Raw genomic sequence first — 23291 nt, 5'->3', positions numbered from 1 at the left:
GTGTGTGTGTGTGACAGAGAGAGAAATGGTCAGGGTCGAGAAAGACATGAAAAATAACTCCATGCACAGGAGGTTTTTTTGTTTACACTTAGTTGCTTTGCTGTCAATTTGCATATGGTGCACATATTCAATTTAAGTGGGAGGGTGTACCCTCATGACAGCATTACACAGACATCTGAGAACACACGTGTGCCTCCTCAACTGTGAACATATGTATCCACCCATAAGATCTGCTGTGCTGAAACATTGATGCAAGCCTTACGCTGTGACGTAACACATCTTCAGTGACACTTAAAGTGGGGTGATGAGATAAATATTTCAATGACCTGACGCAGTGAGGACATTAAGAGTCAAGGTAGAGGGCAACCACAGGTCTATTCTGGGAATTTCACTGTGAAACACTGCATGCAAAGCTCCCGTTGCTCTCGTCAGCAGCTACACACTTCTCCTCAATTAAAAATGAATTCATGTCAAGGCACTTTGATGCCCTCAGGTTGGCTTGGTAACCTTATGAAAATACCACACCAAAACCACAAATCTGAATGCACCCACTGAGATGTATAATGGCCTTAAATGTTTGTTCCTAAATACACCATGATTATTCCACTCAGAGAGGGACTCAAGGAGAATATAGGTCAACCCATTTTATACAAAACTGATATTCTCTGCTGTTTAAATTTTGAAAAAGCACAAAAAGAAATATTTATATTATATTTCTTCCATAAACAAGCTATTAAAAAATTTCAAAAGACAAAAAAAAAAAATCTAAACATAAGTGAGATCTGGTGAGGACAACGCCTGCTGGGCTGGCTGAGGAGGATTTGGGGGTTTCACTGCTGCTGCAATATCTTGCTCCCTGTGTGGAGTAGGAACTCGGGGGTGTGAATGAGCTGAGACTCACGGCTGGTTGGAGAGCTGGTGACAAACACTTCGGATTTGCCCCTTAAAACGCCGCGCAACAACCTGGTGGAAACTCACTCAAACAGCTTATATTCCTCAGCAGCGATTATCCTCGAAAGTACGGGAGACCTACACGATTTCAGGAGAAACCGGGAAGTGGCCGGCCAAACAAATTTTTGGTTTATGACTGACTGTTCGCGGAACGGGACTGATGATTTCCAAAGACTGCTGCTGCTGCACGGAGCGGGCCGTGGAGCCACAAAGCAAAGAGAATGACAGCAGAAGTCAAAGAGACGGCGCACCACAAAGGAGGGCAAAGCGAGACGTGTGTGTGCAGAGAAGCAGTGCCCTAGATCTGTAAAACATCTGAGTTCTGCTGTCATCCAGGCTCTTTTTATGCTGTTTGGGGCAGCCGTTCCTCATCCTGCACCTGGACAAACAAAGAGAATGCATTCACTGGGAGTACATCTCCATGCGTAAATGGAGAGGATTATGTGCGTATTCGCTGCACTTTTTCATTATGCGTTCAATAAATGGTGTTTGTTTTGTCACTAACTCCTGTCCTGTCCCATGACCACACTGGTATAGATGCATTATAGACTTCCTCATACTTCATATCTGCCATGAGTGATGGCGATGCCTGCAGAACCTTACAGTACCGGTGCGCAGAGTAGCACTTGCGAAAAAAGCTCCAGCGCACCGGATCGCAACGGTTATGTGAAAACATGTGTCATCCCACTGTGCCGTGACCGAAACTATGAGTCGTGGGTGAAGCTAATGGTCACAAGAATATGGAGTTCCCAGAGACTCCGGAGTGCGGTGTGTGTGGGGTCGCTTTCGGTTTTTCTCGCTCTGCTGCTCAAATGTGCAGACTGGAAGGCTGAAGCCAGCAGCAGCGCTGACAACAGACTCTTGCATTCATCCTCTCCCCTTCACATCGTTTCAGGCTGCGCGGCGGAGCTGTTGCAAACTTGCTGGAGTGTGGTTTCGCCATTGTTCACTCTTGTATGTGCCTTCTTTTGGGTCGGTGTGTACTTAATCCGCTGTGGGGTTCTAATCCAGACCGCCCTCTCCCTCCTAACTGTGTGCCACCTGGGCCAAGTAGCGGCGTGGTCTCTTCTTGACGGGACAGATGAGCAGCTGTTTTCATTCACGACAGCGGCCGTGGTTGTGCTCATCTGCGTGGCCACCGGCGCACTCATGGTAGCACGGCTGAATCAGGGCATATCGGTGATCGTTTTCATCAGCGTAGTCAGGACTATCTCACTCTTCTCGCTGCAGAAAGTGCGAGCCACTTGGAGACCATACGTAGCGTACCTGGTTGGAGTGCTGGGCATCCTGCTGGCGAGGTATGCTGACAAGCTCCTTCCCAACCAAGGGAGACACAAGGAGGGCTGCACCCCCGTGACTGGAGCCAGGGAAGAGATCCCTGTATTTAAAAGGCGCAGGAGGTCCAGTTCTGTGATAGCCTCAGACATGGCACACAGTCAGTCCAATAGTAAGTCACATCGCCGGACCTCTCTGCCATGCATCCAGAGGGACCAGGTAAGAAGTTTCTGTCCCATTCAACTTTTCTATCTCTGGTTTGTTTTCCATGACGAAATTTGGGTTTGTGGCAAAGGGAGGAGAGGAAAGAGCAGTGCAATGACAAAAAGGACCCCAGACCTTATATGACTAATTATAATTTCCAGCAGCCTATTGTTTTACTATTATTGTGGATGTTAACAGTCATATTGTGTTGAGGATCCTAATTTTGAAAAGAAAGTCAAGTATATCACACTACAGCAACAATAACAACAACAATACTAATAATAATACTAATAGTTATATTATTTACTATTATTATAATTATTGTTATTTTATGATCGTGTTTTACACTGCAGTGTGGATAATGCAGTTGGGTTGGTGTGCTTTGATCAGTTCTTTGCTCTGATCTACACAAATCATCTCTGGACTGATATCTTGTCGTATTCTGTTGAGCCAAGTGCAGCCATTTCTAGGCAAAATTCAAATAACAATAAAAACATTAATTATACTTTACTTCGACAGTCACATTGTTTAGATATTATCTTATTGGAATTACTTCTTAGAATATAACCTGATACAATATATTTTAGTAAAATGATCAATTATTCCAAATGTCCCAGATTTTCCTCTGAAAATGTTGCATGCTTTAGTTTTTGGTGATGCTTTTGGAAAAACACATATGAGCCTATGGTTTTGAAGTCAAGATGTGTTTTGTCATTTGAAAATAAAGTACCAAATTTGGCATTTTGCTGCTAAAGGGATGTTATTTTTGAGGCCATGCTTCCAAGTGGTGATGAGAAACGGAAGCTGAGGATACAATGTCAGTGATTCATCTCATCCCTAATTATTCATGTCAAGGATTTTCCCCAGACGATCTCCGAGCCCCTGCTTTTCTGTCCTGGGCTTTTTTGCCACTTGCTTCCCATCACTTAGTGGGGGTTTGCTGCCCTAAAACCGCAGGAATGGAGTAGCACTGGCTTTTAAACCTCCACTGATACTGATACACATGCAAACCTGTGTTAAAAGGAAATGGGGGGGTTGTCGCTCAAACAGACTCATATCAACTCCTCAGTCCCTCTTATGGAAAATCAATGACCATGCTGAGCATGTGAATGGGAAACAGACTTTTGGAGTGATCAAAGCTCTTGTTGTGACCTGTGAGTGTGGTTAGGTTGGGAGATGAGAGGCTGCACTGTCGGGCCAGCCACTTGAAAGATGCCCTTAGCTCTCAGGGCTAGTTAGCGTTGTAGTGTGCTTGTTTGTTTTTCTTTGTGGTCACACGCACACATATGGTACACAAATCGGAAATGAAAAGACTTGTAAAGTATTTTGCAGTCGACACTTTTTTTCTGATTCGGGTTTGATGTTGCTGCTGAAGCTTATTCTAGTGTCGATCTTTATTAATTTGATATGCAGCAGTTGGTTTGCTACAGTAATAGAGTGAGGATGTGTCTTTGTTTTTAAATGAGTGGTGAGCTGGAATATGACTGGCTGTATACACTGAAGAGTTACTGCATGGCTATATACGAGCATGTGCACAAATGGCAGGTTATTTTACACTCCGTTGTGTTTTTAAGGAGCAATCCGGCAGATGAAGGAAACAGTCTGACAAATATTTATTCATATATATACAAAGAGAGCAGTTTATACATTGTTCTTTATATATTTTCCTTGTTGCATTAAAATCAGCTTATACCTTTTTGTGTATAGTATAATACCGTTTGATCATCCAATAAAAATACAACTGGGAACTGAATATACTGTAATTGAAGTTTAACAAAAATTAAATTTTCCACTTCACACAGTAGCAATAAGAGTAACAGAAATTTGACAACTAAACTGTAATAAAGTATCTTCGTTTCACTCACAGCAATGCATTGTTGCAAAGACACCAAATGTGTCAAAAACAAGAGGCTGGATACCATTACGTCTGGATTCAGGCTCCATTACTTTAATGGATTTAAGATGGAGTTACTTAGAGAAAAATAAAAACAACCGTAAAATTAAGACATTAGTCGTAAACAGCTTGCATTGATGCAACTATTGTCAATTAGCACGTTTTGTTCTGCTTTATTTTTTCTTCTTCTCTTGAAACAGTGTCCCAATGAAAACTAAGCCAGATGGAACTACCAGACCAACAAAGTAGACAATATCATGCAACAATGCAGACATTTACAAAAAATTTGGACTCTCCTCTGCTGTGTCACCTCGGCCATGTTGGAGCTCTCTGCTAAAAGATGATCTCAATTACAGGTTTTTGTTCTGGGACATAAAGACAGCAGTGTTTGGCCTGTGCAGCTTGTAAAAGTTAAGAATACATTAGAGTTTCTGTGACAAAACTGGAGGGATCCGTCGTTCCCTTTCATCTCTGATGGTGCTGCTAAGCAGTTGACCAGTCATGGCCTGCCTGTAATTGAGACACACATGGCGTACATATGCTGTCTTAACCGTGTCTTGTCTGTGTGGTCTGTAATGTGTAAACAAGCCCAAGCTGATCCACACGAGTCATCACCTCATTCACACTAGGCTCTGGCCCCCAGGGAGGCCAGAGATACTTTTTTGGGCCGCAGTGCAACCACCACATGTATGGTGATGGGAACAGGAGACAAAAAAAAATAAAGGTTTACTGCACAATAGAGTGGGGAAATCATTTTATAGGAGCTTCTTTGTTAAATGAGCTAAAGAGGTTAATGTTTTAACAGTTTGCCCGTTTGCTCTGTTCAATAGAGTTATGATGTTTTAAAGAAGCTGCATAACAAGGAGCAGATCTGCTCTGTGTTGACCTGATGGTGTTTATATTACTGCTGTGTGTCTGAAGTGTTTGAAGAATAGTGTGAGATTGGAAGGAGGATTACATTTGATACTTAACTTTGTTTTTCTCAGAAAGCTTTTCCCATAGACCATTAAAGTCTTATAAAAAAAAAAAGTAAAACAGGCCCTTCCGATTAATAGTTATTGTGTAAAAACATTTTACTCAAAAAATAAATAGAGCAAAGAGGAATCCCTTTGACTCCTCTTCCTCACAAAGCTTAAACTTGCCATGTTGCCCTCCGCCAGTCTGCCAAAGCCATGCTCCAAGGCTGTCTGCACAATTGTAGATTTAATATCCACTCATTTTCCCTGCTTTTGATTACAAATTGGCTGCTAGCATCTATCAGCTCACTAAATAGGTGCATTTTGCAATGCTGAGGTTGTCCTCCCCATCATGGGCGTAATAACATAAAGTCATTATTAGCTGATCTGATAGCAGTTAGTGCGGCCTCTGCGGGATAGTTCTTCTTCTTGGGTTAATGCAAAATGACAGGCCCGTTTTCTCTATTCCAGCTGGGGATAATGAACTGGAGGACGAGGTGTGGACTTGTGGTGTGGATCGCTTTTCACAGCATGTGAGGAAATTTGAGTCCAAGCCTTCCCGGCTGCAGACATCAGCGCTGTCACAGAACTTTCTCTCCTCACAAGCAGAGGATTGTTGAGTCTCCAGCACACACTGAATGTTTTGAACTAAACTTTCCGGAGCTGCAAAGTTTGAGCAGAGCTGATTAGGCAGGGAGTGGGAGTGAGCTACTTTTATGAGGTATTGGAAGCCCCTCCCCTTTCTTTCAGTGACTCCGCCTCTTTCAGCAGCCCTCTCTTCTCTGTCCTCTCACTGACACCAATACAAATATTATCCCAACCAGAGGAGGAAATTCTTTCTTAACTTGGGATGATAAAGATATTTTTGAAATCGATGATAATGACTTCCTGTGGAATGGGATCCCAACACAATTACTGTTACTGTTGTAAATATGTCCTCTTACTCTATTTTGGCTTCACCGTCCATAATTGAATTGTGTTTGGGATGGAGGAGGTTGCTGCTCATCTGTAGGGCAGTGATTTACGACTGCACACTCTCATCCTAAACAGCTTCTTTGTATTCTAAACACATAGCCTCATGGGATATGATGTTTTTTTTTTTTACTTTTTTTTTTTTACCGGACTAGCCTCTTGGTTAGAAATGGTCTCATTTAGAGCCTCCTCCTGCACTTGGAAAAGAAGCCGCTATCAGCATGGGGTTGTGCGTCTTGTGATTGGACGATCCACTTCACACTTTTAAATCCCCATTCAGTCCCAGTGTGCTGTGCTGTGCGTGTGTGAGGAGGTGGTAAGGGGTGGAGGAATCAGGATAGGGATGAAAGTAGGTCATTCGAGGTTTTGTTTAGCAGCCAGGCAAAACAGCAGGCTTACTCTTACCCCCCTGAATGGTGGAAGAATCTTGTGTTTGACTGATGCAGTGTAGCTACTAGTGCTTGTGCTCCAGATTTGTTGTACCTACTCTACCCAGCATGAAGCCTCATCACACTGGGTTTTCGTCTGTGTTGCGATGGCCAACTCTCAGGTGTTTAAAGGATAATTTTGGATTGTTACAACTTGGATCTTTTTCACTCAGTTATGATAACACTTTACTCACTAAAGTGATTGTAAGGATTTGGAAACACAATTACAACATTACTCCAAAGTCCAACTGGTCAAGAAATCAGACAATTGTTTCTCAATTGCTTATTTACACTACAGATTGTAAACAGACCAAAAGTTTAGCCAGATTATCTAAACCAGTTCTTTCAAAACCAAAAGTCAGTTCCGTCAGATGGAAGTAATAATCCCTCTTGCAATAGGAAAACTATGCAACGTGCACAGTTCAGCCAAGAAGTATCCTGTATATTGGAGTGAATGTTTACAATGGACAGTTTGGGTAATCATTTTACTGTTTACCATTGTCTTCTATTTTAAAGATTGATTGATTAATCCAGGGGATTGTTTAAAGAAATAATTCAGCATTTTAGGAAATACATTTATTCAAATCCTTGCTGAGAGTTACATGAGAAGTCTGATACCCTAATGTGTGTATGTTAAATATGAAGCTACGGTAAGCGGATGACAAGTTTACTTTAGCATGAGGACTGTAAGTATTTAACAAAGTCTAACAAATCTGCTATAACAGATTTCAATGTATTAACTCAATTCACTTCAGTTTTATTTACATCATGCCACGTCGCAACACAAGTCATCTCAGGGCACTTAGTAACACAGTTCCAAGAGAACCTCACAACATTAGATATGCCCAACTATTCAACAATTTCCACCTGGGTGACAGTTTGAAGGAAAAAAAACTCCCTTTTAACAGGAAGAAAACCTCCGACAGAACCAGGCTCAGAGGCGGGCAGCCATCTGCCTTGACCGGTTGGGGTGAGGGGAGAGCATATAGAGAAAAGAGCAGCAAAAAGATACAGAACACAATACAGAGTGGAAGTGAGTATGTTGGTGGGGCCAGTAATCGCAGACCAGAAACATGTAGCTCCAGGGCGCAGGATACCTGCAAAGAAAATCACAAAAAACATAAAAAATAGTGTAATATGGTAAAATGTTGAGTTCTGTCTTGTGTTCCCATCGTTTAATCAATGCAATTTAAAGGTGCTAGTAAAGGCTAATTTTGTTTTTTACTTTTAGACTGAGCCAGGCTAGCTGTTTCCATTTACTTCCAGTCATGATGCTAAGCTATGCTAACCTGCTGCTTGCTGTAGCTCATATTCAAGCCTACAGACAAGTCGTCTTGTCTGAATCATGACTTGTCAATAAGTATATTTGATAAAAATGTAGCAATAGTCTTTTAAAACCTGTATCCCACCTCTTTTTTTTTTTTTTTTATCCCATCTGAAATCTTTCTCAGGGTGTTTCTGTGTTTCTGGATCTCAGCAATTAACTGGGTGAGAATTATTGATTGCAGTCATGGCCAAAACTACGAAACTAAGACCCAAGTTGTAATAAAGCAGAATTATCCTTTAAACTCTGCATTACATGGCTCACCCAGCTGTGTCCAATTCTTTCATTATCTTCATTTAACAAGAGCAGCTCATTTTCTGATTCTCTCCCTGTATCTCCGAGCTCCTCCGCCAACTAAACCAGAAGTCCAGGACTAAATTGAATACCCCTCTTCCCTCTCTTCCCCTACCCCTGGCACGACCACGCTCCGGTTCCCTACTGATTACCATGGAAATTGCGGACGTCTGTGTGAGCATGTGAGTGTGTGTGTGTGTGGTGCCAGCAGCTTGATGGCTGCCAGCTGCTGCAGGCTGAGAGGTTGAATCCGCTCTGAGAAACACGGAGGGCCTCTAACCACAGACACAACCCAACGCAGCTGGAACTGCTAGACAGGCACATGCCTCCAGTCCTAACACACATCGCACATATTAACACCTCAGGTTCCTGAGCACTGCCTCACATTTGAATAGAACGGAAGAATCTGAAGTGAATTGGGGATTTTTGTGTGTTTTGAAGGGTTGTACACGCTGTACTTTCTTCTGCTGTCTGTTCTAGACTTCGGCAATTATGTCACTCAAGTTTTCTGTGTTACCATAAGACATCAACTCTTTAAGTAATGGAGGTGAACAGAATGTTCCTGGCACAAATGTTTGTATGAGTATGAGTATGTGTATGAGTTTGTCTGCGTGTGAGGCAAAGTTAGAGAGAAAGTGTGTGTTTATGCAAAGAAGTGGATGAACCTGCATTTGCACATATGTCACTGTAGCTGTATGAATGTGGCTGGAGAATATTTGAAATACTATACAGCTCATACTACAGCCGATGTGATACTGAAGTTTTGTAATCATCAACATACCGATACTACACTTGATAATTTATTTTGAGAAATATAAACATGTTTCATCTACAGAACTCTTTTTCAGACCTCTAACTACCTGTAAAACAAATTAACAGAATAAAAGCAATCACAGTTAAAAAAAATATAATTAAGTTTAAATACTACACATAATGTTTAGCATTCTAATAGGACGAAGCCCTATGTGCAGACAGAAGGCAGAGTGCAGAAATAGACGACAGTCAACGCTGGAAAAATAATGGGCGGAATAACACAGAAACTACACGAGCAAATGGGGACTGCAGGAAATATCTAGTGACAAAATATTCCAGCAGAAGTTAATTCCAGCTCCAAATGATGGTTGAGAAATATTTATGACGGGTCCTTTTTCAAGACTGGGCATTGGGGTCTTTACTCTATGGCTGCTGGTGGCTGCTTTCTGGCTAACATCACTGCCAGGAGTGAGCAGTACCGGTGTAATTGTAGGCCTTTTCAGTCTTTTCAGTCACACGAGAAGGACCCGTGAAAGGCACAGTTTTCAACACTGATACTTTTGTTGATGATTTTCTCTGAGAAAAAGAGCATTGTTTTCATGAAACACTTTTTTTTTCTTTTTTTTTTTATAAAGCAAAGAAAGTTTAAAAGAAAAATGTGTTTAGAGTCAATAATCTCTTTGTCCAGGCACTTGTGTGTAATGCTGAAGCAATGTTTTTGCTCTTTAAAGGATGGGCAGGTTAATAGGTGCCTCTACATATCCGGTACAGCCGCACATCACTTTGAGGAGCTGAACGCAACACCTTCGGCTTTCATCTCTACTTATCGTCCAAAGGGCCTTTTCAATCACACGAGGAGCCCACCTTTAAGACAGTAATGCCTTACATGAGGGGACATTCCTGCGCTCGCCTCGCTGCTATGTGAACTGGAATGTGCAGGTTGAGCGGGGCCTGAAGGACAGGCCTGTGGGCCCATTCACCCGGCCCTCCCCTGCCTCTCCCCGCACGCCGTGACCTGAGCCAACACCACCATCCCGGGCTGTCACCAGGTGTGCAGCTGGCCTCTGCCGAATGAATAGACACTCTCACATTGCCCCGGGAAGTGTGTGCTCAAGTGTGTATGTGTGCATGTTCGTGAGAGGGAGGTGGAAGTGGGGAGTAAAGGGGGGGGAGTGTAGTCCCAGACATAAATAGCTGCAGTCAGTAGAATGTGTGAAAAACAAATGGAAGAAGCAACTGTTAATTTCCCCTCTCAGAGTGTTCACATTTGGGACAGCAGCATCCCAATAATTGATCTCATGGCCTTTTCATCTGTGTGCTGGCTTCGGAGAGGAAGTTCAGCTATTCCCTCAGGTCCAGTGTGGCCATTGTGTCTGCGTTAGAAACAGAGCAGGCCGCAGTTGCTGCCGCTGCTGCCATGATTCATTTAACAAGCAGGAACATTTTGAATCCCTCTGACTGGGGCTGTCCAATAAATCCAAACATAGTCAGCTATTAATTGATTATATATTTCAAGAGTATGACAAGGGAGGCGGTTTTCAGTGATGGATGACTGTATTTAGTAATCCACTGCCTGTTTGGTTTCTTATGCTTTCAACTGGGAAGGCTATTGCAGATATTTTTATATAATTTTAATTGTACATGCAGCATAAGTTGTCTCCTAAACACTCCAGCCTTTGCATTTCACCACAGGATTGTTGTATATAATTCCCTTAGAACCAGTGGTTGAAGTAATAGTCAGATCCTTTTCTTAGATAAATGTAAAAGTAGGTTTTATTAACTATTTATGTTGAGCAGAGGTGGAAAGTAACTTTATATAAGTTCTGTGTTTAAAGGTTTGGTGTGTTTGATTAAGGGGAATCTATTGGCAGAAATGGAATATAATATTCATAATTATGTTTTCATTTGTGTATAATCACCCGAAACTGAGAACCATTGTATTTGCATTACCTTTGAATGAGCTCTTAATATCGACAAAGGGAGCAGGTCCTCTTCCACAGAGACCACCATGTGACACCACCATGTTTCTACAGTAACCCAGAGGGGACAAACCAAACACTTGATCTAAAGAGGTCCTTTTTCATTTTTATGAGACTTCAGAAGTAAAAAAAACTTTTGCACCAGACAAAATTACTGTTGCTTTTCCCCCCCTATTATCAAAGTTGAAATGAAGTAAAAAAAAAAGTTACACTACTCAGGGGTGCCCCAACCTTTACATACATCTTTGTATAGTGTATTTGTCTACATTTCTGAATTATTAGTTTTTTTACATGACCTCTGCCCTTTTGTTTTAAGTGACATTTTCATTGCAGGCCTTATAGCTGTAATGAGATATTTTCATGTTGCTGTATTGCTAATTTCACTTAAGTAAAGGGTCTGAATATTTCCTACATTATTAGCTTACAGTATCCAAAAAGCCCGCTTCCAAATATATCATAAGATTATTAATCCTGATTCCTCAAAATATAAGAAGCATTTTGTTGTTATATCTTGGGTTGGGCTTATTTTACAACCTGTTATACTGTTACTTAGTTTAATCTATATCTATTTGTAAGCAAAATCTTGACTTGCAAATTATGGCCATCAGTTAAATGTACTGGACTAAAAACAAGAATATATTCCTTTGAAATGTAGTTGAGAGTAGAAAGTAGTATACTTAAAAATTGTAAGTGCAGTACTTGAATAACTGTACTTATTAACTAAAAGCAGTTATTCTTTGAAACATGTAGAAAACACTTTTCAGAGTAAAGTTATTTTTCATGTTTTATCCTTTATATACCTAATGACAGAGTTCCCTGGAATCAAAGTAGGTATCGTAGGTAACTTAATTTAACTTGTTCAAGCTCCGACTTTGGAATAAAATCCTTTGGACAAACATGTTAGCAGTTAAGTTAGTAGGCTGCATGTCTCTCTGGCTCAGTGGCGTGGTGCAGGGAAATGTGTTATTGTAACCTCTGCCTGGCGAGCCCTCCCCGTCCGTCCAGCCTGCTGCCTCACTGGCTCGCCATGAGCCTGTCTGTCCCTGCAGCCAACAAGGCTTCTGCTGTTCTCTGCTCAATGCTATGTTTTACTCTCTAAATACATTAGAGAAAAAAATAATCTGTCTGTACATCTGTCTGTCAGTTGGGTTATTTCACCCCTCGCAATGGCAAGACTTAGGGTATGGGTTAAGGGCTGCCTTTTCACAGTCACTTTCAATTAGTCAGATATTAAAAGTCCAATCTATAGCTGCGGTTCTGTGCTGAATTTGCATGATGATATACAGTGTCTATATAATTTAGGTTTTTATGGGCACACTAGTTGCGAACAAATACCACTGTTGGAATGCTGGTTGTGATGCTCAGTTTGACGGTGTGTGGCCATTTTTGGACCACTTTGGCCACATTTTTTAATCCACTGTACAAACAGAAAATGCTAATGGTCAGTTCAAGGAAATTAGTTATTTGTATTAATCAAAAATAGCTATAGCTCAACCAGTCAGTTTCATATGTATCTATATATATCTCAACATAACTCCTAATAGAAAAAGTAAAAGTGTATGTGCATGGAAGTTTGTGCATTATTATTTATAAATGCGGGACATGAGAAAAAGTTTTATTTTTTCCCTCAACGTGCTAAGCGCAATAAATATTAAATTTATTTTTAAAGGGAATGTTGTCTTAAGTTGACATTCACTTGTTAGATACTTTGTGAGGAGAAGACCTCCAAAAGGCCCAGAGATATTCCAACACTTGCAAGAGTTCAACTACTTACTGTAATATTCAGTCTGAAAGTGTGAGTCTCTGTTCAGTTGTTAGAGAACTGTTGAGTCGAAAGCAGCAGCTACGCGTCGTCCTCAGTCTGTTTTCCAAAATTGCTGCTCAGGCCCTCTGCTGTTTGAGTATGATGAAGTGGTGTCCCTCTCCACTGCTACAGTACTACTTTTCTATACACTGTAACCACCTGCTACCACACACACACACACACACACACACACACACACACACACACAAACACACACACACACACACTCAGGGTCCAGCAGACTGGCTTGGCAAGGTCTCATTGATTTGTTGCTGCTATGCTCTGCATCGCCTGCAGACAGTAAACGACATCAAGGCTGACGTGTTCTTGTGTAGGTGACATCTGTTTATACTCTGCCACAATCGATGGCTATGAACAGCAGTCTTGTGCGTGTGTGTGTGTGTGTGTGTGTGTGTGTGTGTGTGTGTGTGTCTGTACGTGTGCGTGTGCGTGCGTGTGTGTGTGTGGTCAGACAATCCTGTGCAGGACTGTTGGTTCCAGGCACCCCTTCCTGCTCAAGATAGCCAAGCTCACCAGCTAATTACTTTTATAGGTAGCACAAGTCAGCCACGATCTACGGATGCTGGTTCAGGTCACGTCTCTTCCTCGAAAACAAGAAGTCCGAAAAAAAACCACGGCATGACAACATGTGAGCCCCGTTGATAAGACGCCATGGCATTGTTTCAGAAAACCTTAAATAAATGCCCATCCGCAGCCCTTCATAAATACAGATAACATAAAGTCACATGCTTTGTGTATTTCTGTGAAGTCGCTCTGTGTTGTAAAGAGCGGAGGTGAAAATCGGGACTCACAACAATGTGATTGGGATATAAATAGGCATACTGGGCCTTTATTTTAATGGTTATGTGCCTGGGGCCACCTCAGATTTTTCTCTCTACACTCTCCCTCCATAATGTTTTCCATTAGCTGCTGTTCCATTCATGCGCTCCCCGGTCCCTGCATCGCCTCCTGCGGGGCAGGACAGCTACAATGAAATCGCCATACCTACTACGGCAGACACCTCCTCCCCTCTCCTCTCCTCTTGGAAAGAGTTTAGTGTCAGCTCCTCAGGCTTGAGATAGTTTAGCAGCTTCAGATTCTGGATCACAACAATGACTGAGACCAGAATTCATATTCTGTATTTAGTAGCTCTCCAAATAATTTGTCTGTAATGTTGCACCTTTCTTTAACCTCTCTCTTGCTGGTCCCTCATTGGAGCTAATGATTGTGTTGACGTCTTGTTTTTTTTCCCCTGCATGAATAATCAACTCCGCCCCTCGTTTCTTGCTGTCATGGTCAGACCCACTTCACTGTTAACATTCAAGAATTATGATAAGTTTGGCTGGTGATTCATCAGGACTTCAGAGAGAGCGTTTCCATTGTAAGGATGAGGGAAGGCATGCAGTGGTTTTGGCAGAGCTCCACAAACTAGAGAGGCAGAAGGACTTTTGACGTCATCGGGAAACGTGACCCACTTCTCAAGAGGCAAGGAGCCTTGGGCTGGCTGAGCAGATGTTGCACAGATGAGCTTGCGTGCGCACACACACACACACCAACACCTACTCTGTATGCACACTCTCTACTCTGCCTTTATTTTCCATTAAAATGCCCACAGAAAATGAATAAACAGCACAGTATACTTTAGCCGGGTCTCATTTGGGTTTGTGGTTGTGCACAGGCGTGAACTGATGTGGTCGTCTACTTGCGTGTTGGGAGAGGAGGTAAAGTACGACAAAAGGGAGGGTGTTAGTGGGTCATCCAGGTCATATCTGGTGGAGTTTCTCTGAGCAGGTATCAGAGGGGCAGAAAGGAGCCTGAAGCAGTCTGCCATTTAGCTCCATTGCTCTTGTTATGCAAGGTGGATGTTCAGCTCTGCGCTGGTTCTGCCAATCTTCTCCGCCTCCCCTCTTCATCTTCAGATGTTACATAAAGTCTCTCTTTCTGGTCTGTCAGATAGTTATATGTGTTACAGTGCCATAGGCTCTTGCTATATGTCTGCCATTTACACCTTTAATTGAAAATGCAAAGGTATCCACCATAGTGCTTGTTCCAAGAGAGTAAGAGCACAGCTCAAGCTGACACACATTCCCGCCGGAGCACCAAAGCTTTCTGACCTGTGTCTCCTTGCTATTAATTTTGGAGCATCTAAAATTAATATTTTCATGCTAACGAGGGGTCACATTAGTGCTTTTAGGTGTCACTCAATTGAACCCACAGAGAATTATTCCACGACTCTGCAGCTCCATTCAGCTCTGCGGAGTTTTCTGGCCCACAGTTTTGGTCTCCGGCAGCAGCAGGCAGCTGTTTGGAGCGAAAAAACCTTCATAAACTCCATATATTACATCCCTATGATCAAACAGAGACGCAAAGTCTAAAATGAGTTGGAAACTAGCTGGTGAACATACAGCATGTGGTGCCCTCAGGAGATGGTGGAGAGTAAAACAGAGCCAAAAGGAGAATGAATACTGGAATTATATTTGTCAGACAGACTTAAACATGTCTCAAAATGTCCAAAATGTTGCTTTGTATATGATGAAATGAAAAACAAAAACAACAGCTATTGCAGGTTTTGCAGAAAACAGTAGTTTCTTATTTTTTCTTCAGCTTTTCTGTCAAGTTGATTTCTCATGTGCCACCATGTGAACCTGAACTCTGTCCTCTATGGGAGATGATCATGTTTCACCTAATCTGATTTACCCCCTAAACCTGATACACACATCACGATTTGTGGCGTAACTGATCTCCCACATACTGGCAAATTTCACTAATTTGCACTGATTACATCGAATCATGGATACAGTATGTTTGTTCACAGCCTGATTCTGTGATTCCAATCTGAATGTCACAGGTCTGTCTTATTCTTTCTAAGCATCTCATTTCAGGGCATTTTTACTGGAAGCTTTGCAATTAATTGGACTACTTTTGATACATATTTTGGATTTTATCCATATAAGTCTTTAAACAAAGAAAAAATGCATTGCATCACAATCTGCGAAACAGCTGGCAGTCAGTTTCTAATTTCTGAGAAAAATCTGCAGATCCCAGATCTATGGAAAAGACAAACATTAATGTCTATTGATCTCAATTATAAGTTTTGCTGTGTACTATTGATACGTTGGTAATGTTTAGTTTTTAATCTCGTGCAGTTTTTAGCAGCTGTGTCCTCTTTAATGCTTTATCATTCCAGGCAGATGTTTTGGTCGGCCCTTTTTTACTCTCTATGTTCAGAACGAGTGCAGCAAACAAAATGGTGGCTCATCCAGAGGTTGTTCATACTGTCCATGATGAGCTCATTATCTCTGAATTGTCAGTAGTAATGAAGATTGGTCACTTTCAAGAAGCAACTCAATTTACTATGACTGAGGTCTTTACGGTTCTCGTCACGCCTAGCTTCTCGTGGCTGCTGAGGGACAGTGAGCTGAGAGCAGAGCCAATAGCATTACATGCTTATAAAGATTATTCCTGCTTCATTTTACACTTGCACATAACACACACTCACACACACACACACGCACACACACACACACACACACACACACACACACACACACACACACACACACACACACACACACACACACACACACACACACGCCTGTATAAAGGGGGGGGGGGGTGGCTGGAGCTGAGATGTTGCAACAGATGTAATAAGCACCCATTCATTTCCATGTTGGCAGGATGTTAAGACTGATTCAGGGGCCTGTAGATGAAAAGGTCAGTGGGCTTGTTTTGAGTGAGTGTAAGATTTCCATCATCACACCGCACGCTCTAGCAGGCTCAGTCCAAACTACACAAACAGTGTCTCTGAAGCCCTTGACAGCCTTGATTCTGCCATTAAGTCAATAATCTGCCCTCACTCTCTCCTTCGTCTCCTCCCTTCACAACTGACCTGCTGTTGGTTTACGTACTTCCCTTTTTACTTACCCTCAACAACTCTTATCCAAACAGCAGCATAACTTTCCCCCTGATGTGTTTCCCTTTCTCCCACCATGTCATTTTCCACAATTCTTTACACTTTTTCTACCTCCTCACTTCTCACCCGGCATCTTTCATTGTTTCCAGACAGTGGTGAAACATATTGAGGGGAATGTGTGGAACGTCAGAGTCTGTTTTCATGGAGAAAGGCGGTGACACACACACACACACACACACACACACACACACACACACACACACACACACACACACACACACACACACACACACACACACACACACGCACACACACGCGCACACACACACACGCACACGTACAGACAGGAGTCGTTCCAGGAAAGTGGCATCTGTGCAGCCCATTAGACAGCGATTCATTGGACCTGTGCGGGCCTTTTACATCTGGTGGTCAGCTGCTGGAGAGGAACTGGAACCAGGGGTCACATCTGAGAGAAAACATTAGGGGAGGTGATACATGTCGGACACACACACATATTGTCTTCAAAGTATAAGTGCCCTTCACCGCTGCCCTGGTAGCAATCTACCGACCAAGTTGTATCTCCAGCTCCTGTCAGCTGCAAATAAACCCTCCCACTCTTTTAGACATTTGGAGCCTCAACACAGTCAAACACATAAGCCCTTAAAAACGTGGTCATTTGTTCTATGGAAGTCTGAGGATCATGCTGGTGTGGGAGAGAGTCGATCAGTTGCAGCACAGTTGTTATTGGTGGTACACCCTACTATAGTGGTTGCTGAATCGGCTCCCCCTTGACTTAAGCAAGAAGAGGAGCGAGTAAGATGAGTGTTACTCAGGAGTGCAGGAGTGTTCTGCGAAGGTTTTTTTTGGGAGTAAAGTGAGGAGGAGGCCTTTTCTTCAGAACCTGCATCTGCGATTCTTCAGTATATTTGTGTTGCAAAGTCTGAGTTACCTGGACCAAGTGTTGATCCAGTCCAGGTCAGACCAGAATATTTCCTACCGTGCCAACCTCATATCTTTTTCTCACTGTTTATACCAGTGTGCGAAGGCTCACCCCTATTACATGCAAATAAAACATGATTCTCCTGTATTTGGATGAATTTGTGGCTTATAACTTAACATTTTCAACCCCAAAACCTTGACTCTCAAAATAAAAATTCAAAAACAATTTTTGATCACGAGTGGCTCGTGAGCTGGAAATGTCAAAGTGTACTTGAGCAAGACATTAAATAACAAAATTGCTCCCACGACCATTGATATGTATTCTTTATATTTGTGTGTGTAAATTGATGATCAAGAAAAGACTGAGGAGGGTTTTATGCAAGGCCTCTCATCGAGAACATAGAGCATGTATTTTATTTGTACGTTTTATGTATTTTATACAGTAAATACTTTGCTGCAATTAGAGTAAGTTTGAGTTATAATGGCTTAGTTTTGTTGAGGTGATCGGATCCAACGTTGTTGTTTTTGTGAAGAAGAAATGTCATGTCAGGGTGTGTGAGGATCATTTTACAGTATTTAGCTGTGCAGATGTTTTGTTCTTTTCCACTGTTGTGGAGGTAACATTAGCACTGTCACATCATTGACAGTGGTTTGTCTTGAATGGTAACTGATCACAATCATGGCTGCATCGTAACAGGCTATAATAGTACAATTTATTAGTAGTAGTTCAAGTACCTTAAATATTTTTTTTACGTGAAATTGAAGTAGATTTCCCATTTTACCTAATACGCTTCATTTAGGCAGTAAAAAGCAACACGATTATTTGCAATGTGATTAAACTTTCAGAAGTTAGTCAGTAATAAATTACATTTGAAAAGTAACTCGATCTCCTGGCTTCGAGTAATGTTTGGAGAGCCTCCCACGTTTTTAAAAGTTAGTCACAGTCAGGTAATGCTATTAGAGTGAAGTTTTAAAGGAGAACGTTCCTTCTGGGTGGTACGCTGCCAGTCACGGTGATGTTAAGAAAGGCACGGTCCTGTGGGAGGATCTTGCTCACGCTGTTTGAAGATGTGTTGTGTCGGAGCACCTGGTCAGAGCCTCAGGCAGCGGATGTGGCTGTGCAGGCTGCATGAATACGAGACTCATTAAGCTTTTTTCAATACACACACACACACACACACACACACACACACACACACACACACACAAACACACACACACACGCACACACACACACACACACACACACACACACACACACACACACACACACACACACACACATAATGTGCATACGCTCCCACTATGATTCATGGATGTATACACGTGTTCTTTCTAATGGGTGCACAAATAAAACACATTTACACCCTTTGCAGTGACGAACAGAGGAAGGCAGAGCTACTGGGCTTGTAAGCCTCTAATCGGATCATCTCAGATATGATATCATTGTAACCAAATTAGTGATGATGCAGAGTATAGTATATCAGGTTTTGGCCAGAGCTCAGTCACATTTGTGGCTGAGAAGTGACATGAAGCACTTGTTCCAAATGTAATAACCAAACTTGCGTCATGGACATTATGGACAGTTAGAAATACAGATACTCCAGAGGAAGGTAAACCGATGCTGGATGAAGCTCACGCATGTCACGTCATGTTCGACCACACAGAGAAAAGAAGAAAGATTTGAACATTTACTGCTGTGTGGAGTGCCTGAAGTCACTCAGCTGCAGCTACAGTCTTTTGATTGATTAGCACTAATCTGTTTCACCCACAGATGAACAATGTCATTAGAAAAAGAGAGGGATCTGTTTTCAATATATTTGCCGCGTAGTCTGATGAAATGAAACTCAAAGAGATAATAGTAAGACATTTGCATATACTTATAGCTCATTCTGTTTATTTTACATTATAGTAAAAAATAAAATAAAAATGGGAGTGTGGGAAATACTTAGAATATTATGGTGTTTAGTGTTTGTTATTGGCAATGTGTGGCAAGAGTTAAATATTGGCAAAACTTTATTAAAATCTTTTTACTCCTTTTAAAAAAATGGTCTGATTAAAATTTAAAACAAGAAAGCCAACGAGCCTGACTCCATTTTCAGACACGCATGTCAGCAATCTTACTATAGCTTGATTCCAGTAACATTTCTGCAGATTTTTCAACGGTGATACGAGTCTTAATTAGTGGGAGTCGGATTAACATAAGGGCCACAATTGTGAAAGTTTAAATACATCTTGCTCAAATGTCTGCTTGTTTAAAAGAACTACAATATATTGGTAATTTCTATGGCTGTAGTGGGAAAATAAGGGGTGGCTAAATCCTATCCTACAACCGTAACTATCCCGGATGCCATGATGGTGGAAATATTGGGACACCTAAAAACAAAAAACTTTTTCAATTCAAACGCAATAAATCATCAAGTTATATATTTAAGCTGACTTAAACTGTAAATCAACATCAAAGCCGATATACTGAACGTAGAAGTAACTTTCGATCAACTTAAAGGCTTAAAAATCTACTGTACTTACTTTGTAGAGACCCTTTTCATATTTATTTTCCCTGATTCACACTCCAACCCTTGAAAACAGCCACTGCGGTATTTAGTGTGCCAGCTAGCTTCAGCACAAAGGATGCATTTGTTTACATCCCATTTAGCACAAGTCAGTGGGTGGTTGGTAGTTGCTACGTGCTGAGAGAGTACAATGGTGCTTAGATGTGTTGTTCTAATGATAAACAAGTCAAATCCTTGAATTTGTAGAAGCAACAGAGACTATCTAGTTTAATAGCATGAGCAGGTGTAAAGTCTGTGTAAATAAAAGTGCTGATTGAGGGTTGTGTGAACAGTGTTTCAGGATTTGGTATATGGCATTTACATGCTTTTCTTCATCACAACACCCCTCTTATAAATAAATTAATAAATTGAGTTTAATAAACCAGAAAACACTGAGACAATTTTACGAGGACCAGTCTATAAAAATATTTTGTTTGTGTCCCTCTCAGTCTAAGACAAAAGAAGTCGTCCTTCTTTCCTATGGTTTTGAGCCATGGCAAACCCTCGCCATCTGTCTGGACTAACCTAATGGTCTCTGTGGTGGGAATGTGTAGGGCCTTAGTAATGGAGTCTGGATCACATGTTTGTTTCTGCATACGCTCTTCTGATAGGCCCGCGCTTCTTAATTACCAGAGTGACTGTTTATCCACACTGTTTGCCTGGATCCTTATCAGCCCTAACAGTGTTTTAACTCCCAGCGGAGAATGTGTGGGAGATGGCGAGAGGAAGTGTGCATACGAGTGTGTGTGTTGTGACGCACAATAGCGCACATGTCAGCATCCATGTTTGATGTACTTTGTCAGGCGTGGGTCAGAGTGCGTGGAATGCAGAACATGAAGATTAGGTTGGTGATATCTTGCCTGTGGTCATGCTGATGAGGTGGAGTTTGCGCTCCTCGTGGTCGGGATGGAGAGATGGATTCCTGGTCCGCAGCCACAGAGTGGACACTTGTGTCTAGATTTTTAGCAATGAGCAACGAGTGTTCAGGTTATTGCCTCATTCCACAGCACTGAGGTTATCAAGCAAACGGTGAATTTGCATGTTTTCCATTCCAAATCAGGAGCCTTGTAAAAGTGTGACAATTTTATTGAGTCTGGATTGTAAAATTGTTCATACAGTGCATCACCAGTCTGCTTTTTATTTAAGATTGAGCTGCTCAAATAACTTGGCACTGTCTCTATGAGTTTGTGTGTATGTGTGCATTTCTATATGCTTTTGTTTGCTCTTCTAGTGTGTGTGTGTGTGTGTGTGTGTGTGTGTGTGTGTGTGTGTGTGTGTGTGTGTGTGCATGAAGTATGTAACCTGAGCTCTGGCCATCTCCCTGTGTGTGAGTAATGGTCCCTGTTTTATTGGCCCGCTCCTCAACAGACTCTATGAGTAATCACATAATGCGTGCTCTGACGTCAGAGCTGTTTCCATGGTAACACAGCGCTCCCCACTCTGGGGAGGTGCATTCATTTTTTTTTTTTTTTTTTTTCCCCCACATCTCGTCCTAGAGCCTTCAAAGCTCCGACTCGGGATGGACACATTACTCCTCGAGCTAAAATCACCTCCCCCTTATCTATCGTTTCACAATGTGCTCGTGTGATTAGGGCCACGGACTTTGCCTTCTTTTTTTTTTTTTTCATTTCATCCCCATCTTTCTACGTCGTCTCTCGCTCTCTTACTTCACTGTCCCTATTTTAGTCATCCTCTGTCTCTTCTTGCCTCCCAGCTCCATGTCTTTCATGATTAGCCTGCATTTTACTCTCTGTGCTGTCCCTTCGCCTCTCCTTTCTTCTCGTCTCCGAGCTCTAATGTCCAACAAACCACCTCTCCTATTTCCACGCCAGATGTATTCATTTTTCTCCCTGCCTTTCATGCACTGTTGAATTCCACTGCACGGCCGACCCCTCTCTTTTCTGCTGGCTCTTCCTCTTTTGCCGTCTCCCTTTCTCGTTCCTCGCTCTGGTGAGAGGACAGGCTCGGATGAAAAGGAAACATGCTCCCTTGTGTATCCGTTCCTTCATAAGATTAATAGTTTTAAATAGATTAAAAGTTTCAGCTGTCCACGGGGTGCCACGAGACAATAAATCAAATTCAGATTTAGCTTTATACTGAATTGAAAAAGGAGTTTAATGAAATATTAGCAGTTTTCAAATTTTATAGTTACTGGAGTACACAGATACTCTCTTAATTAATTTGTAATTAGATGAACATATATTAAATAAATATGGATGCTTAACATCCATTTGTAATTTAAAGGGTGAACCATAAAAGCTTTAACACAGTTCCTCAAAGTCAGACTTTTTCCATGCCTGAAAACATCAACATGTCAATAATCAGGCCTGCCTCCATCTCTGGCGAGCAGCAGCCGCTCTGTCTGGCTAGCCAAACACTCACACAGTGAAGCCGTTAATGGCTCTGTGTTATGTCTGATGTCAGTGCTCACAGAGGCTGGGGCTGAAAGTGTTACACTGCTCATTTCCAACCCATTCTCTTTCCCTATTTAAAGTGGTGTATTGCTGTTAAGAAAATGGGGTATTGCTGTCTCCCAAACCAGCGATTCGCCACCGCCGCTCTGAGGCTGGACTCCGTCGCTCATCCTGTCAGGGGTGTGATTTGGCGGCTAACAGTGGAGACTGACTTGTGTCTGGGAGAAGGACTCCTCTAATATACTTCGCGTCCCCTGCTCATCAGCGGGGCTCGGCTCACACCAGCGTCCGTCTTCGTTTTCCCTTCATTTCCACCCCAGTGCACAATAACCACACAGGTGGGCGAGTGTGAAGTTTCTTTGTGGATGTGTGGGAGAAAGGAAAAAGAGGCAGACAGAGGAACCATGGCGAGTCGTTCATGAGTGTGTGTGATTCTGTGTGGTTTGCCGGAGAGGCAGCCACGCCAGATGACAGCCATTAAAAAAAAAAAAAAAAAAATACCGCCTTCCTGGTCAGCCTGGAGTCACGGCTGGGTTTCTGGCTGACTTGGCTTTGACTTTCAGAGGCCTCGGCCCAGAGACGTGCCCATTAGTGTATTGTTGCATGTGAGTGGAGTTTTGACCTGAGCCCCCGAGAGCA

The 23291-nt window shown here is 42.2% G+C and overlaps 1 protein-coding gene across 2 annotated transcripts in view; it reads left to right on the top strand.

The window, feature by feature from the left end:
• Positions 1 to 1443: 1443 nt before the first annotated feature.
• Positions 1444 to 23291, top strand: part of pde3a (phosphodiesterase 3A, cGMP-inhibited) — a 72829-nt gene continuing 50981 nt past the window's right edge. For both annotated transcript variants that reach the window (XM_069163148.1, XM_069163147.1), the window contains exon 1: positions 1444 to 2445. In XM_069163148.1, coding sequence (XP_069019249.1) covers positions 1531 to 2445 — 915 coding nt within the window. In that variant the 5' untranslated portion in view covers positions 1444 to 1530. The remainder of the gene's footprint in view (positions 2446 to 23291) is intronic.

The sequence above is a fragment of the Embiotoca jacksoni genome, unplaced genomic scaffold (assembly GCF_022577435.1).
Source record: "Embiotoca jacksoni isolate LCO1_2020_lvr unplaced genomic scaffold, fEmbJac1.0.p SCAF_3, whole genome shotgun sequence".
NCBI lineage: Eukaryota > Metazoa > Chordata > Actinopteri > Embiotocidae > Embiotoca > Embiotoca jacksoni.
Note: the sequence above shows the minus strand (reverse complement) of the source record. Positions and strands in the feature narration are given on the sequence as shown.